This window comes from Molossus molossus, unplaced genomic scaffold (genome assembly GCF_014108415.1).
Source record: "Molossus molossus isolate mMolMol1 unplaced genomic scaffold, mMolMol1.p scaffold_m16_p_1, whole genome shotgun sequence".
Classification (NCBI taxonomy): Eukaryota; Metazoa; Chordata; class Mammalia; order Chiroptera; family Molossidae; genus Molossus; species Molossus molossus.
The window spans coordinates 202,622,790-202,640,656 of NW_023425344.1; the positions used below are offsets into that span (position 1 = coordinate 202,622,790).

The 17,867-nt window shown below is 42.3% G+C and overlaps 1 protein-coding gene across 5 annotated transcripts in view; it reads left to right on the top strand.

Moving 5' to 3' along the window:
• Nucleotides 1-1,406: 1,406 nt before the first annotated feature.
• SLC24A1 (solute carrier family 24 member 1) overlaps nucleotides 1,407-17,867 on the top strand; it is a 38,026-nt gene continuing 21,565 nt past the window's right edge. For 3 of the 5 annotated variants that reach the window (XM_036258698.1, XM_036258706.1, XM_036258716.1), the window contains exons 1-2: nucleotides 1,407-1,530; nucleotides 3,287-5,279. In XM_036258698.1, the coding sequence (XP_036114591.1) occupies nucleotides 3,417-5,279 (1,863 nt within the window). In that variant the 5' untranslated portion in view covers nucleotides 1,407-1,530; nucleotides 3,287-3,416. Of the gene's footprint in view, nucleotides 1,531-3,286; nucleotides 5,280-17,867 lie in introns of those variants that run through there. The other 2 variants (XM_036258732.1, XM_036258724.1) reach the window with 2 other exon arrangements.

Genomic DNA, 17,867 nt, shown 5'->3' on the forward strand with positions numbered 1-17,867 from the left:
TTGAGACCATGTTAGATAGTGTGAGAAGGGAAGTAACTAGATCTGGTTCTGTCTGCAGGAGTCTAAAGGCAAGGATGTGGAAACTAGCAGAAGTCAGCCCCTCTACCCAGGCTTCCAACATTCAGAGTGACTCCAGGACACCCAGAGATGACGACAGCTCTTCCACAGGGGGTGGGCACCTCTGTGTGCTTCAGGAGAGGAAGCTGGGTACCTTCTCACTGTTATAAGCCATTCAGGGGGAAGTAGGGCAGAAGGGAGGCTATGAGGATTACCTGCTATTTTCAGTGAACATAACCAAAGTGGTATGCTATCCATGTACCTTGGGGAAATGTGAAGAGGAGAAAAGAACCATCAGTAAGTTTCAGGCAGAGTTAGCTAAATGATTGAAATGGCTGCCAGGTCAATGGGTAGGATCATGAGACATTCCCCCCAAATGCTTCACTTCACTCCCACTTCATTCAGCTTCAGCTCTGAGTTGGAAACACAACTCCTGGGGTATCTTGGGATGTTCCAGTCTGCTCTGGGGAGATCTGTCAGTGCCCTCTTCCCCAAGGATTTCCCTTGGGCCTAATAAAATATTTTGCATGTGTGAAATGCTTTAAAGTTTTTAAAGTATCTTCCTCACATTCCCTCATTTAAAAAAAATAGACTATTTCTGCCCTGGCTGGTGTGGCTCAGTTGGTTGAGTGTTATCCCATACATGGAAAGATTGCTGGTTTGATTCCCTGTCAGGGCACTACCCAGGTTGCGGGTTTGATCCCTGGTGGGGGGGCATATGGGAGGCAACTGATCGATGTTTCTCTCTTACATTGGTGTTTTTCTTTCTCTCTTTACCTTCCTCCCTCTCTATAAAATCAATAAAAACATATTTTTTAAAAAATAGACTATTTCTTAGAGCAATTTTAGGTACAGCAAAATTGAGCAGATATTTTCTCATTTAAAATTTTGATTCTCACCATCCACCCTATAAATAGGTAGGATGGGTATTATTATCTCCACATTTACATTTAGATTACATTTAGAATCACACAGTAGCAAATGGAGCTGTGGTGCTCACTGAGGTCTTCTGATCTCTTAAGCCTTAGGCACTTTCTCTTGGTTCCCACAGAGCTAATTCTGAATCTTTCCTTCCCATGAGCTGGGAAACTTCAGACCACCTCTCATTCCCAGAGCTTAGAAGCAAGTTTGAGAAGTTCCCCCAGCTTCCCCCTTGACTACAGGAGCCAATGAAAGCCCATCTGTGTCCCTGGTGGAAGGTACACCCTCTTAGTCTCTAGCAGAGGCACCAAGACCCAGAACTTGTAAAATGCCCTGATAAGCTTCTTAGAAGTGGGTATTAGCAGGGATTAGATATTCTTCCCCTGAGATGCCCTTCATAACTGACCCTGCCTTGAATTAGGATTCCATAGGAGAGCTGGGGGCAGGAGGATGGGGTGTTCCCTGCTGTCCAGTTTAAGACCCCTTCTTTGAGACCCTGGATTTTGACAAGTTTCCAGAACTGAGAAGACACCCAGATGTCCAGGTTTGAAGGTAGGTGATTAGGTAGGATGGATCATCTGGGATGCCAGCTCAGCTCTGTTAAATAACACAGGCACACCAGAAAGAGAGAGACCCTCCGAAGTTTCTTTAGGAGATTCGAAGTGTTGAGTTTATAGCAAAGGATAGGGTGGACAGGGGGACAGTGGAAAGACAATTATAGGAATCAAGGACAAAGAAGAAAAATTACTTATCTCGTAGTTGTCCTTTTGCTTGTCCCTCTTTTGCTTTTTCAGAGAACTGCATTTACATCTCCAATATGGTATGCTGGAAAGACTGGTGCATTAGACGGCTCATCTGCACTACTATTCACTAGCTGCGTGACACAGCAAATCATGTCTCTCTGGACCTCAGTTTCTTTTCATTTATGAGAGAGAGAGAAACATCAGTTTGTTGTTCCACTTTTTTATACATTCCTTGGTTGATTCTTGTATGTGCCCTGACCAGGGATCGAACCCAAAACCTTGGCGAGTTGCTAACCAGCTGAGCAACCAGGCCAGGGCGAACCTCAAGTTCTTCACATCTTAAATGGAGAGTTATACTGAACAGTGTTAGTAACTTCTGCCTTTAACCACCTAAGATTTCTATAGGTTACTCCTCTTACTTCTAATAGATTACTTCATATATAAAACTGATAATTCCTAGTTACTCTTTTGTAATAATCTGTGGACATTGATTAGAGATTTAATAAATATTTAAATCTCTTACTTGGGCTGGGTCTCAGTGCCCTTGATAAATTGGGCATTCTTTGAGGGCCTTTCATGTTCTTTCCTCCTGTATCCTTATGTAAAATGGCCCTTATGTAGCACTTGATTCTGTACAGTGCTCTTCACAGACCTATGTGTTTTACTCTCCCAACATGCCTGTGACATAGGTATTGCTATTACTATTTACATACCTAGACATTGTTATTACTATTACATTGAGTTAAATTAAATTTAAATTTAAAATATAACACCTATATAAATAAAGAGATTAAATGGTTAAACTGAACAGTAAGATATACTAAAAAGTAAGTCTCCTTTTGACCCCTGGCCTTTAGTTTCCCTTCTCTAGATGTTCTTCCAGAGATCATCTTTGCATAATCAATATCTATGTTATGCCCATTTTACAGATGAGGCACTGAAGCTCAGCCTGTCCCAGGTGACACAGCTGGCAAGCAACATAGCTGGGACTCCAGGCCTTTGACTCCATTCTCCAAGTTCCTTCCACCATATCGCACTGTCTGGGAACCTTCATGACATTAAGTTTTAAGCTTTATCCTCCCTGGATGATATGGTGGAATTGTTTTAAGTCAGTCTGAAAAAAACATGCAGAGTCTTTATGTGTTTGGCACCGTCTTCCACTGCTGCCCCTTTTTGTCCAGAGTTTAAAACTATGTCTTTTTTTTTTTTACCTCCCTTCTACCATTGATAAGGTATGATCTGTGGCCTGGGGCTTGGGCCTAGGAGTGCTGACAGACCTTGGGTGGACCCAGCTCAGGAACCTAGGCTGCTGGCACGCCTGCACAGTACAGAGGACCCCTAGATGCTCTTTTTCCCATGAGCAGACATTTCCCCCCTGAGCAGGGGCAGAGGTAGTTTTGCTCCAACAGAAACATCTGTCTTCTACCACAAAGGTCCCTGCATGAATTGTTACTCTTTTCCAGGTGAGGGTTTGGGGGATCCCAGCTTTCTTCTTAGGGGCAAATAACTTTCTCTCTCTCTCTCTCTCTCTCTCTCTCTCTCTCTCTCTCTCTCTCTCTCTCTAGGTTTGTAGCTATCTCTTGGCAGGGCTTCATGGAGAAATCTTTCCTGATCACCAACCTGAATCCCAGAACAGCCCCCATCTTTCAATGGACAGAATGAGAGGCCTTTTGTAACCTGGCATAACTCGCTGTCATGGGGAAATTCATCAGGATGGGAATGCAGAAAAGGCAGTTACTCCGGCCAAAACGGCTTCAGTGGAGTCGCTTCCTCTTCCTACTGGGAATGTTGATCATCGGTTCCACCTATCAGCACCTGAGCAGCCCCCAGGGCCTCCCCTCACTGTGGGCAGCAGTCTCTTCTCAACACCCTGTAAAACTGGCCAGCCGGGATCTGCTCAGCAGTGAGATAATGATGGTGAGCAGTGACCCTCCAACAGCTAGTTCTGAAATGGAGGGTGAGACACTGGCACCCCAAGCCACAGTGGACAAGAAGGAAGCAAAACCTGGCATAACAATGGAGAACACCCCCAATATACTCAGAAGAACAGCCAACATCTTTCCAACGGTACCCAAGAATAACTATAGCCCAACAGCAGCAGGCACAGAAAGAGTGAAGGAAAACACCCTAACCACACCAAGTGGAGTACTGAATCATTATACCCCAACTTCCAGCAGGTCAACAGTAAAGAATTATACTCCAACAACATCCAGGGGAGAAATGAAGCACTACCATCCAACTCAAACCAGGGGAAAGGTGAAAAAATACACCTTATCCCCACATGGTAGAGTAGTAAACTCTGCCCCATCCACATTCATGACAATGACAAGAAGCCATGGGATCACCCCCAGGACAACAGTAAAAGACAGTGAAACTATGGCAACTTACAAAATATCAGAGACCACCCCCTCCAAGGGAGAAGTGAAGGAAACCATCCCAACTACTCTCAAGGGAATAATTGATAACACTCCAACTTTCCTGATAAATTACACAGAAACAAACATTTTGACTTCTAGGAGTACAGTGGAAAAGAGTACCCTGATTACCCCCAGAAAAGTGGACAATAACAGCTCAACCAACAACCTGATGACTTCCCAGGGAACAGCCTTAGAACACACCACAGCCATCTCTGAGGGGCAAGTGACGATTAGCACCATGACAGGGAGCAGCCCAGCAGAAACCAAAGGCTCTACTGCTGCTTGGGAGGTTAGGAATCCTTCATCCAGAACCAGAGCACCAACCATTGGAATGTCCTTAGCCACCTTCTGGAAGCTGGCGAAGAGACCTTCCACAGCACCAAGCACCTCAGCATCTCCCAGCGTCAGGTCAAATCTGACCACCCAGGTTCGTCACTGTGTGGTTGTGGAGCCCACTCCGGCTATGCCCACTACCCCCTCCCCCAGCCTGATAACGGCCCTGCTTCCAGAGGCACCCAGTCCCTCAGCACTGCCCCCCACCCAGTCAGACCTCCACCCCAAAGCAGAGTACCCTCGAGACCTGTTCAGTGTGGAAGAGCGACGGCAGGGGTGGGTGGTCCTGCACATCTTTGGCATGATGTATGTGTTCGTGGCCTTGGCCATTGTGTGTGACGAGTACTTTGTCCCAGCCCTGGGCGTCATCACAGACAAGCTGCAGATATCTGAGGATGTGGCAGGTGCCACATTCATGGCTGCTGGAGGCTCTGCTCCTGAGCTCTTTACCTCTCTCATCGGCGTCTTCATTTCCCACAGCAATGTGGGCATCGGCACCATCGTGGGCTCTGCTGTGTTCAACATCCTCTTTGTCATCGGCACCTGTGCCCTATTCTCCCGGGAGATCCTCCACCTCACCTGGTGGCCCTTATTCCGTGATGTCTCCTTCTACATCCTTGACCTGATGATGCTCATTCTCTTCTTCCTGGACAGCCTCATTGTCTGGTGGGAGAGCCTGCTGCTGCTGCTGGCCTATGCCTCCTATGTGTTCACTATGAAGTGGAACAAGAAGCTCGAGCTCTGGGTGAAGGAGCAGCTCAACAGGAGGCCAATGGCCAAGGTCATGGCCCTAGGGGACTTCAGCAAGGTAAGAAGAGGCTAGCTTAGGCTTCTCTAGCCCCTTTGGGGGAAAAGGGTGGGGGAAGGCCGGGACTAAAGAATGGAAAGTGTTGGGTCAGACCTCAAGAGATGGGTGCTTTGATTCCCTTGCTGTTCATTCAACATTTAGAGTCCTGTTCTCTGCCAGGCACTATGCTGGGGTCTTTGCCCAGAGTGACCTTGGTTCAGCCCCCAATCATCCTATAAAATGGTTATTATTATGATCCCCTGTTGGCAAGGGAAGAAACTGAGGCCTACTGAAATCAAACTACTTGTTCAACGTCACACAGCAAATAAGCGGTAGAGTCGGGATTTGAACCCATGTTGGTCTGACTGGGTCTTTGGAAATAACATTTGAGCTGGGCTTTGTAAAATGTCCAAGGAGATATCAGGCAGGGAAAAATGATCATCTCTTCTATGTGCATGGTATTTAGGGTGTATCTAGCAGCTGTTTGCCAACCAGTGAGAGTGGTGCTAAGTTATAGCTCTGTTCTTAACTACTTGTTGAAACAGACCCAGTACAATTTTTAATTATCATTTAATCTTATTTGTTCACATTGCAGATTTGGAGGGTCTGGTGGCTTGGATGGGGTCTGAGAAAAAAGAGGGGAGGATTTTTTCAGTTTTGTATTGTTTTTACAACAGTAAAGATGAGAGCTCTATGCAGCCACTCACAAGCCAACCCTGGGCGCAGAGCCCTCTCTGTGTGCTGACTGGGAACCAGATACTAGGAGCGCTAACCCTGCGGCTTGCTCCTTGCCCCAAAGTTCCTTTCCAAGAAATTCTTTGTCCCCATGAGGGACCTTCCTACTAAATGCATTGCATGATTCAATAACCTGGAAGGTTACATTGGGGAAGTGATCTCTGAAAATTAATCTCAAGGTTGTTTATTCCTTGAGACTCTAAAGTGAAGGCACCTTAGGGACACAGACCCCATTTCTCTCCTGCTCCTAAAGGTTGAGTTTGAGCAAAGGTTGGCGAACAGCCTGCCTGTCTCAGGTCTCAGAGAAACCACTAGTGTGAGCAGAATTTTGCGTGCAAAGAATGGAAGGACTTAGCTACTTAATCCAGAGCAGTTTTGATGAGTGGGCAGGATGGAGAACAAACTCAGCAACATGTCTGGGAGATGCATGATACAAAGGAGATAAAATACACTGTCTTCAGGATTTTTTTGAGATAATGTGGTGTTCTGGTCAAAGCATGGAACTGAGAATTAGGAAACCTGTGTTGTAATTGTGTGAACTTGGACATGCCCCTTCCCTTCCTTGGGGGAAATGATAAAGTCCAGCTAATCACCAGAAGTTCTAACATTAACTGATAATGTCCTGTGTCCAAGTGAGTTCAGTTCTGGCAGGCCCAGCATAATGGTTATTTGTCTGATCTGATCAACCAAGCTTCAATGACCTTATTTGCAGATTGCTCAAAAAGGAGAAATGTTCCACCCAAGGTCATAGAGCCAGTAGGTATCAGAACTGGAACCCAGTGTCTTCATCACCCTCATTCAGCACTATTTCCCACGAGACTGCTACTTCATGGAGCCAGAGGCTTAAAAAAGAAAGGGAGGCTCCGAGTGTCCCATTACTACCTATGAAAAAGCAGGGGCCTCCCTCTGATGAAGTTCTCAGGGTAGGCCTTGCTGCGGTGGTGAGGGAGCCTGGTGCTCTCGTCTGAGAAAAGCATTTACTGCCTGGTAGACTTCAGGCCAGTGGTTTTCAAAATGCCTGCTTCCAGTCCTTTGTAGTAATTCTGTGTGTTTTTTAAACTCTACAAATTTCAAATTTGCCATTTCATCAGAGCTAGACCATCAAAGCAAAGCTTGCCAAGGACAGGAAGCATAATCATGATTTCAAAAGAGAATTTGTAACCTACTTCAGAGACTCTTCAAGGGCTTTCGTAGCAGCTGTTTGCCAACCAGTGAGAGTGGTGCTAGTTGTAGCTCTGTTCTTAACTACTTGTTGAAACAGACCCAGTACAATTTTTAATTATCAGAATTATTTTTTAAAAGCAGGTTGAATTACTAGCTATGCTTGAAAGCAAATCTATATTTATTTAAAATTAAAAACCTATAGTTCAGACTTCCCAGCACTAACCACTGCCTACTAAAAATAACTCAAGAACTATACTTGTTTTGAAATGGTTTTTAAAAACTCTGGATTTGGAGTTTCACCCCAGGTTTCTCATAACCAGAGAGAGAGAGGGAACTGCCTTTGCTTATACCTCTATGTCAGTGTTTGGCTGGCCAAGACCTCTGATCTGGTCAGAGGGAGTCCAGTCATCCTGTATTTCACTGATAGACAGAGGACAAGCCATTCTGTTTTGAATTCATAAGGTAATTCTCTGACTGGGTTGGTATTCATTTTGGTGGTTTATGCAAGAGTATGTATTCATCCCTGTAAATTATTTTACTTTAACTATGAAAATGAATATACCTTGCTCTCTACCTTACTTTTACTGACGTAGTGGTTCACACCTTTCCCTGACTAATGGGTCCCTTCTTTGAGCATCACCCCAGGAAGGCGGGGGGCCAGGGATACTGGGCTTATTTAATCAGCCATGCTCCAAAGGTGAGGGCGGGGGGCCAGGGATACTGGGCTTATTTAATCAGCCATGCTCCAAAGGTGAGGACGTCAGAGAAGTGGGGCAAGGCCAGACAGGGTGATAGGGAGCCAAGGAGGACGGCTGGGGAGGCAAGGTCAGAGTCACAGCAGCTTAGGAAGTCTAAGCAGTGGGAAGAGAAGTGGATGGCAGCAGGATCCTCTCCTCCTTAGAGAGAAACAGGAACAGGAAAGACACTCCCTTCCTCTGTTGCCAGCCTGGGGTGAGGTGTGGAGGGGGCAGCCACCATAAAGCTCATTGTTGCCACTAAATGAGAAACAATCTTTGTATCTACCAAAGGGCCGAGCACAGGGTCTCATCCCTAGCAGAAGCTCCATAACTATTTGGTTCAGTTTCCTCAGGGAACCCTAGCAGTTTCAAGAGAGAAGGAAGTAGGGAAGGGAATCCATACTTACGGAGGGCCTAGTCCATACATACATTATCTCACCAACTTCTCATAAAAACCCTACAAGGAATAGATTGTTATCCCCATTTTGCAGATGAGGAAACTGAGAGCCTCAGAGAAGATAATTAACTCAGCCAGAGTTATATGGCTAGTTGTCCTTTCCACTGGGTTCTAACCCAGGTTCCACTGCTAATTATCCCTGTTACCCTGGGCAAGTCAATGCAATTCAACAGGACTTTATTATTAAGCACTGAAATGATAAGCAGTGTGGGAAATGAAAAGGTTGTATCCCATCCAGTACAGGGCACAGGCCTAGACAAGAGTATTTGTAATAAAGGGAACACTGTGCAAAGTGCTACAAAGTCCCTTTGCTTTTCATGCAGGCCTAAGATTGCTCATCTGAAAAGTAAATGGGATGAATTAGTGCAGGGGTTGGCAGACCTTCACTGTAAAGGGCCGGATACCAAATATTATAGACTTTATAGGTGACATAGTCTTTCACAACTACTCAACTCTGTTGTGTGTGAAAGCAGCCACCGACAGTATATAAATGAATAGGAATGGCCACGTGGTGTTTTACTAAGAGCAACAAACTCACAGGTTTCTCCTACCTGAAGAACTTGGAGACCTGAGATCAGCAGAGAACTATTCATTCCTTTTTGAATATGCACCAAATTGATATCTGTGGCGTTTCTAAGCTGGAGGACCTTACATTTTACTTTTTATTTAATAATCTAGAACTAATAATCTAGAACCAAGATATAAGTTTTTGGGGAATAATTCTAATCAGAATTTAATTAAGAGTATTTTCAGAAAAAAACCGAACACAATGTAGCTTCAGACATAGACACATAGCAGCTATTTTAGGGTCTCTCTTTTGACACTGGCTGAAAAAAAATCAAATCCTAAAATATTGTAGACAACATTGTCAAACTGACATGTATTGTTTTGAGGAATTACCTCAATAAGGAAATGGTAAATGTCTATCAACACTATCTAATTTAGCTTGCTCTGAAACTTTATACCTGATTTTGAAGCTCTCAATGTATTTGTTCTGGCCAAAAATGACAAGTATCAGACCTGCCTTGCCTGTGCATACTCAAAGCCAGCAAACAGCAAAACTGAGGCGCTAGCCTGGCCAGAAAGTCTTATCCGTATTTGAAGGACAATGGGCCCTTCTTTAGAGAGAGTGATGAGTTTAGCCAGGAAGGACCAGACATTTGCATGATTGATTGGGAAGAAGACCCGCGGGACACCAGTGGTGAGAAGGGATGGAAGGCAGGGAATGAGTCTGGTCTGGGGTCCCTGGAAAACTCCATACCCACATTCTGACCCCCAAATACTTCAGAATGTGAAACTCTGCCACTCTTTCCTAAATGTATCAGGAGCTATTTTCTTCCTGGCAGGATTGTTTATTCAACCAACAGGACCCCCAGGCAGACAAACCTGAGGCCTCTTTAGGTTTTCTTGTCAAGGTGACATTTACCCCAAGGGCTTCCATTGGTGGCCTGTACTGCAGGCTGCCTGCTGTGGAGATGGTGGGCGTGGGCAACTACAGTGGGCGTGGGCAACTACGCAGCCACCAGGGCCTCTCCTGCCTCTGCGGGCCCTGCCCATACTAGGCTGCAGGGAATCACTGTGCTCTCAAAGAACCCATCTAGCCTGGGCTGAGCAGTTCCCTCCTTTAACTCTTTGAGTAGTAAGTAGTCAGCTTCCTCCAGTTGTTAGGAAAAGATGGTAAAAATAGAATTCACAATTTTAAGCGTCCTTTTCTCATAAAAATTTCTTAAGCTTTCAATGTTTCCCGATTAGTGGGTGCTAGCAGATGACAAAGTGAATGCTTAAGAAACAAATATTAACAGAAACTCAAACTTGATCATGCCTGGGCCAATATCTTGTTGTTTTTTGGTTGTGTGTATGCTTGCTATTGAGATTTTACATGCATTTATGCAACATAGTATATTTTCTTATAGTATACATGATGGGATTAAATATGAAATGAGATATTCATGGCATTCTACAAAGAACAGCATGAGTTCTACATGCTCTGCCACCTATATAAATTGGAAACATAAATCCAACAGAACATTTTTTAGTGTGGAGTAGTGGGCATATGGATAAACAAATAAATTAAGAAGACAATTTCAGAGTGTGACAAATGCTGTGAAGGAAACAAGCAGTGCGCGTGTGGGGAGTGACTGCAGGTAGTGGGCCCCCTTCATCAAGAGAGCAGGGAGGCCTCTTGGAGGAGTCTGAGCAGAGATCTGCAGAATGAGAAGGGAACACCCCATGTTCTGAAGGATCTGGAAGAGGAAACAGCACTTGCAAAGGCTCAGATGGGGAAATAGCTTGATGCATTAGAGGAAAGAGTTGGAGGCCAGTGTGGCTAGTGAGTAAAGGGTGAGTGGTACAGGGTAATGCCAGAGATGAGGGTGGCAGCTGCTTCATGCAGGGGCCCGTGGATCAGATATGAATTTAGATTGTATTTGAAGCTCAACAAGAGCCATATTTAAAAGGTCACTTCCTAACTGCTGTGTAGAGAATGAATTGTAGATGTACAGGGTAGAAGCAGGGAGTCCTGTTAGGAGGCTGTTGCGGACATCATATATATATATATATATATATCCCCTCCCCCCCCTCAAGGAATTTGAGAGATGATTTAAATACAAAAGCATCTGGACTTGTTGATGAGGTGGATGTGGAGGGTGAGAGAACAGGAGAAGTCAAGGTTTTTGGCTTGAGCAGCAGAGCAAATGCTGGTGCCAGGAAGACTCGAGGAAGAACAGGTTTAGGGAGACTCAAGAGTTCCCACTTGGGAATGGTGAGTTTGGGTACCTATGTCACCTTCAAGTGGAATGCCTAAGAGGCAGTTGCACAAAGGGGCCTGAAACTTAGGAACAAAGTCTGGACTGGAAAAAGAAAGTTGTGAGCTACCAACAAATGTATGGTAATTAAAATCAGAGACTGGCTGATGCTACTCTGAAAGAGTCTAGGATTAAGCCCTAAAGAACTTTCATTCATTTGGCAAATGTTTATTGACTCCCTTTGTATGAAGCCTGTGTAGGATCTGGAGACACAGTGAGAAATAAGGCACAATCCCAGCCCTCAAGGAGCTCAGCCTAGTGGAAGAGTGGGAGTTGATCCATGTTTTATGGGACCCAACCTGCTAAGAAAAATAATATAAAACCATTACTACGAAATTAAGGGGAATGAGAGCGTGAAGAGACTGTAGCTGCACTGTCCAGTATGGTGGCCACTAGCAACACGCAGCTACTAAGCTCTTGAAATGGGGCTAGCTGGCCCTATGGAAAATAGTATGGAGGTTCCTCAAAATAATTAAAAATGGAACTGCCTTGCTCTGGCTGGTGTGGTTCAGTGGTTAGAGTGTCAGCTCATGAACCAAAGGGTTCTGGGTTCAATTCCTGGTCAAGGGCATGTACCTGGTTGCAGGTTCAATCCCCAGCCCCGGTCAGGGCATGTGTGGGAGGCAACCAATCAAGGTTCCTCTCTTTCTCTCCCCCTCCCATTACCCCCAATCTCTCTAAAAATCAGTGAAAAAAATATCCATGGGTGAGGATAAAAAAAAAAGGAACTGCCTTATGATCTAGAGATTCCACTTCTGGATATATATCCAAAGAAACCCATCAATAGACAAGTGGATAAAAAAGCTGTGTTATATATACACAATGGAATATTACTCAGCCATAAAAAAGAATGAAATCTTACCATTTGTGACAGCACGGATGGACCTAGAGGATGTTATGCTAAGTGAAATATGTCAGTCATAGAAAGAAAAATACCATATGGTTTCACTTACATGTGGAATCTAAAGAACAATGTAAACAAACAAACAAAACAGAAACAGACTCATAGATACAGAGAACAGACTGATGGTTGCCAGAGGGGAGGGGCGTTAGGATACTGGATGAAAAAGATGAAGGGATTGAGAAGTACAGATTAGTAATTACAAAATAGTCAGGGAGATGTAAAGTGCAACATAGGAAATATAATCAATAATATTGTAATAACTATGTATGGTGTTAGTTGCGTACTGGAAATATTAGGCAGACCACTTTGTAAAGTATATGCTTGTCTTACTGCTATGCATACACCTGAAACTCATACAAAATAATACTGAATGTAAACTGTAATTGAAAAAAATAAAATAAATAAAAGCATTATAAGAAAGTTGACATCTTTTTTTTGTTTTCTTTTTCTTTTATTAATTTATTTTTATTACAGATGTTTCTCCTTTTTTCCACATTGACACACTCCTCCCCATCCCACCCACTGTGTCCCCAGCTTTGTAGTCTGTGTCCATTGTTTATGCGTACATGCATATAAGTTCTATGGTTTATCTCTTCCCTCTCCCCATCACCCGCTCTTCAGAGGGTTGTTAGTCTGTACCCTACTTCCACGTCTCTGGGTCTACCCTGTTCCTCCCTGTTATGTTAATTATATTCCACACATAAGTAAGATCATGTGATATTTGTTTGTCTCTGCTTGGCTTGTTTCGCTTAGTATAATACTCTCCAGGTCTCTACGTGTCATCTCAAAGGATAAGAGATCTTTCTTTCTTATAGCTGCATAGTACTCCATTGTGTACCACAACATTTTTATCCATTCATCTACTGATGGACACTTGGGCTGTTTCCAGATCTTAGCTATTGTAAATAGTGCTGCTACGAACATGGGGGTACATATATTCTTTCTGATTGGTGTTTCAGGCTTCTTAGGGTATATTTCTAGAAGTGGGATCACTGGGTCAAATGGCAATTCAATTTTTAATTTAAAAAAAATAATAATTTTTCTTTATTGATTTTAGAGAGAGGAAGGGAGAGGGAGGGAGAGATAGAAACATCGATGATAGAGAACATGGATTGGTCGCCTCCTGCATGCCCCCCACTGGGGATTGGGCCCACAACCTGGGTATGTGCCCTGACCAGGAATTGAACCGGTGACCTCTTGGTGCACAGGTAGATGCTCAACCCCTGAGCCACACCAGCCAGGCAATTTTTAATTTTTTGAGGTAACACCATATTGTTTTCCATAGTGGCTGTACCAGTCTGCATTCCCACCTGCAGTGTACAAGAGTCCCCTTTTCTCCACACCCTCGCCAACACTTGTTGTTTGATGATTTGTTGATGGCGGCCATTCTGACAGGTGTGAGGTGATACCTCATTGTTATTTTAATTTGCATCTCTCTGATGATTAGTGATGTGAGCATTTCTTCATATGTCTCGTGGCCATTGGCACGTCCTGTTTGGAGAGGTGTCTATTTAGCTCCTCTGTCCATTTTTTAATTGGGTTCTTTGTCTTCCTTTTGTTGAGTTGTATGAGTACTCTATATATTTTGGAAATTAACCCCTTATCTGATGTATCATTGACAGTGATGCTCTCCCATACAGTGGTTACCTTTCCATTTTGATGGTTGTTTCTTTTGCTGTGCAGAAGCTTTTGAGTTTGATGTAGTCCCATGTGTTCATTTTTTCCTTTGTTTCTGTTGTCTTATGTAATGTACCAGTGAAAATTCTGCTGCGTATGATGTCTGAAATTTTGTTGCCTACATTTTCTTCTAGAATTTTTACGGATTCACGGGTCACATTTAAGTCTTTCATCCATTTTGAGTTTATTTTTTGTATATGGTGTAAGTTGATGGTCTAGTTTCAGTTTTTTGCATGTAGCTGTCCAATTTTCCCAACGCCATTTTTAAAGAGGCTGTCTTTACTCCACTGTATGCTCTTGCTACCTTTGTCAAATATTAATTGAGCATAATGTCTTGGGTCCATTTCTGGATTCTCTGTTCTGTATGCCTGTTCTTGTGCCAGTACCAGGCTGTTTTGATTACAGTAGCTTTGTAGTATAACCTGATATTCAGTATTGTGATCTCACCTACTTTGTCCTTCTTTTTCAAGATTGCTGTGGCTATTCGGGGTCTGTTTTGGTTCCATATGAACTTTTGAAGTATTTGTTCTAGTTCTGTGAAATATGTCATTGGTATTTTGATGGGGATTGCATTGAATCTATAGATTGCTTTGGGTAATATGGACATTTTAATGATGTTAATTCTTCCAATCTATGAACAAGGTATGTGCTTCCACTTTTTTATATCTTCCTCTATTCCTTTTTTCAATTTACTATAGTTTTCTGCAAATAGGTCCTTTACTTCTTTGGTTAAGTTTATTCCTAGGTATCTTAATTTTTTTAACTGTGATGGTAAATGGGATTTTTTTCAGTTTCTCTTTCTGTGAGTTTATCCTTGGTGTATAAGAATGCCGTCGATTTCTTGATGCTAATTTTGTATCCTGCTACTTTGCCTAATTCATTTAGTAAGTCTAGTAGATTTTTGATGGAGACTTTAGGGTTTTCTATGTATAATATCATGTCATCTGTGAATAATGACGGTTTCACTTTCTCCTTTCCAATTTGGATCCCTGTTATTTTTTCTTCATATCTGATTGCTATGGCTAACTTCCAGTACTATGTTAAATAAGAGAGGCGAAAGTGGGCATCCCTGTCTTGTTCCTGTTCATAAGGGGAATGCTTTTTGTTTTTGCCCATTGAGTATGATGTTGGCTGTAGGTCTTTCATATATGGCCTTTATTATGTCGAGATATGATCCTTCTATTCCCACATTGCTGAGCATTTTTATCAGAAATGGGTGCTGGATTTTGTCGAAGGCTTTTTCAGCATCTATTGATGTGATCATGTGGTTTTTATCCTTCATTTTGTTTATGTGGTGTATCACATTGATTGATTTATGAATATTGTACTGGCCTTGCATCCCTGGGATGAATCCCACTTGGTCATGGTGAATAATTTTTTTGATATATTGCTGGATCCGATTTGCTAGTATTTGGTTCAGGATTTTGGCATCTATGTTCTTCAGGGATATTGGACTGTAGTTTCCTTTCTTTGTAGTGTCTTTTTCTGGTTTTGGAATTAGAATTATGCTGGCCTCATAAAACGAGTTTGGAAGTCTTCCTTCTTCTTGAATTTTTTGAAATAGTTTGAGGAGAATGGGTGTTAGTTCTTTTGAATGTTCGGTAAAACTCCCCTGTGAAGCCATCTGGGCCTGGGCTTTCGTTTGCTGGGAGAGTCTTTTTTTTTTTTTTTTAATCCCGAGGACATTTTTTCATTTTTTGCTCAGATAGAGCGGGAGGGAGAGAGAGGAAGAGAGAGAGAGAAACATTGACATGAAAGGGACACATCGAGTGGCTGCCACCCGCACAACCCAACCAGGGCCAGGGACAAACTGCAACCAAGGTACGCGCCCCTAGCGGGAACTGAACCCGGGTCTCTCTAGACCACAGGCCAACACTCTAACCGCTGAGCCAAACCAGCCAGGACTGCTGGGAGAGTCTTGATTACCTCTTCAATTTCCTTAGTTGTTATTGGTCTGTTCGAGTTTTCTGTCTTTTCCCGGTTTCATTTTGGGAGACTGTGTGTTTCTAGAAATTTGTCCATTTCACTTAGATTGTCGAATTTGTTGCCATATAATTGTTCATAGTATTTGTTAACGATCTTTTGTATTTCTGTGGTGTCAGTTGTTACTTCTCTTCTTTCATTTCTGATTTTGTGTATTTGGGTCCCCTCTCTTTGTTTCTTCGTGAGTCTAGCTAAGGGTCCATCAATCTTGTTTATCTTTTTTGAAAAACCAGCTCTTTGTTTCATTGGTCCTTTGAATTGCGTTTTTGTTTGTTTCTATGTTATTTATTTCTACTCTGATCTTTACTGTTTCCTTCTACTTGCTCTAGAGTTTTCTTTTTGTTTGCTTTCTAGTTCTTTAAGTTGTGAGGTTAGATAGTCTATTAGAAATTTTTCTAGTTTCTTGAGGTAGGCCTCTAGTGCTATGAACTTCCCTCTCAGAACTGCTTTTGCTGCATCCCATAGATTTTGTGTTGTTGTGTGTTCATTTTCATTGGTTTCCAGGAAGTTTTTAATTTCTTCCTTGATCTCCATGGTAACCCATTCATTGTTTAATAACATACTATTTAACCTCCATGTGTTCAAATGTCTTTGCATGTTCTTGTTGCAATTGATTCATGCCACTGTGATCTGAGATGATGCTTGATATGATTTCAATCTTCTTGAACTTGTAGAGACTTAGTTTGTGTCCTAACATGTGGTCTATCTTTGAGAATGTTCCATGTGCACTTGACAATAATGTGAATTCTGTAGTTTTGGGGTGTGATTCTATGTAGATATCTATTAAATCCATTTGGTCTAGTGCTTCATTTAGAGTCTCTGTTTCCTTGCTAATTTTTTGTCTAGAGGATCTATCCAGTGATGTCAGTGAGGTGTTAAAGTCCCCTGCTATGATTGTATTGCTATCGATTTCTCCTTTGTAGTCCTCCAGAAGATTTTTAATATATTTTGTTGCTCCTATATTGGGTGCATATATGTTTATCAAGGTTATATTTTCCTGTTGGATAGATCCTTTCAATATTATGTAGTGGCCTTCTTTGTCTCTAGTTATGGCCTTCATTTTGAAATCTATTTTATTAGATATGATTATTGCTACCTCAGTTGTTTTTTTTTTTTCTTTTCCATTTTCTTGGAAGATTTTTTTCCATCCCTTCACTTTCAACCTATGTGAGTTCTTTGTCATGAGGTGGGTCTCTTGTAAACACATATAGATGAGTCATGCTTTCTTATCCAATCAGCTACTCTGTGTCTTTTTATCGAAGCATTCAATCCATTTACATTTAAGGTGATTATTGATATGTACTTATTTATTGCCATTTTTGTTTAGTATGGTTATATTTTTCTTCCTATTTCTTCTACTAATTACAGCAGTCCTTTAACATTTTTTGCAGTGCTGGTTTGGTGCTAATATATTCCCTTAGCTTTTCTTTTTGTCTGGGAAGCTCTTTATTTGACCATCTATATTGAATGATAGCCTTGATGGATACAGTAGTCTTGGATTCAGATCCTTGTTTTTCATGACCTTGATTACCTCATGCCATTCCCTTCTGGCCTGTAGTGTTTCTGTTGAGAAGTCAGCTGAGAGCCTTATGGGGGTTCCTTTGTAGGTAACCTGTTGCTTATCTCTTGCTGCTTTTAGGATTCTCTCTTTGTCTTTAATTTTTGGCATTTTAATTACTATGTGTCTTGGTGTGGGTCTGTTTGAGTTCTTCTTACTTGGGGCTCTCTGTGCTTCTTGAACTTGAATGTCTTCTTCCTTCATCAAATTAGGGAAGTTTTCTGTCATTATTTCTTCAAATATATTCTCTAACCCTTGTTCATTTTCTTCTTCTTCCGGGATTCCTATGATGTGAATATTTTTACGTTTCCAGTTGTCCCACAGTTCTCTTAAGCTGTCTTCCTGTTTTTTAAATTGTTTTTTCCTTTTGGTTTTCCGATTTGTTGACTTTTTTCTACCCTGTCTTCTAATTCACTGATCCAGTCCTCAGCTTCCTCTACTCTGCTGTTTAGTCCTTCCAATGTGTTCTTTATTTCTGCTATGTCATTCTTCATTTCTTCTTGGTGGTTTTTAATTTCCAATTGGTTGATTTTCAGTGTTTCTATGTCTTTACTCATGGCGTTGATGTCCTTACTCATGCTGTTGTTCTT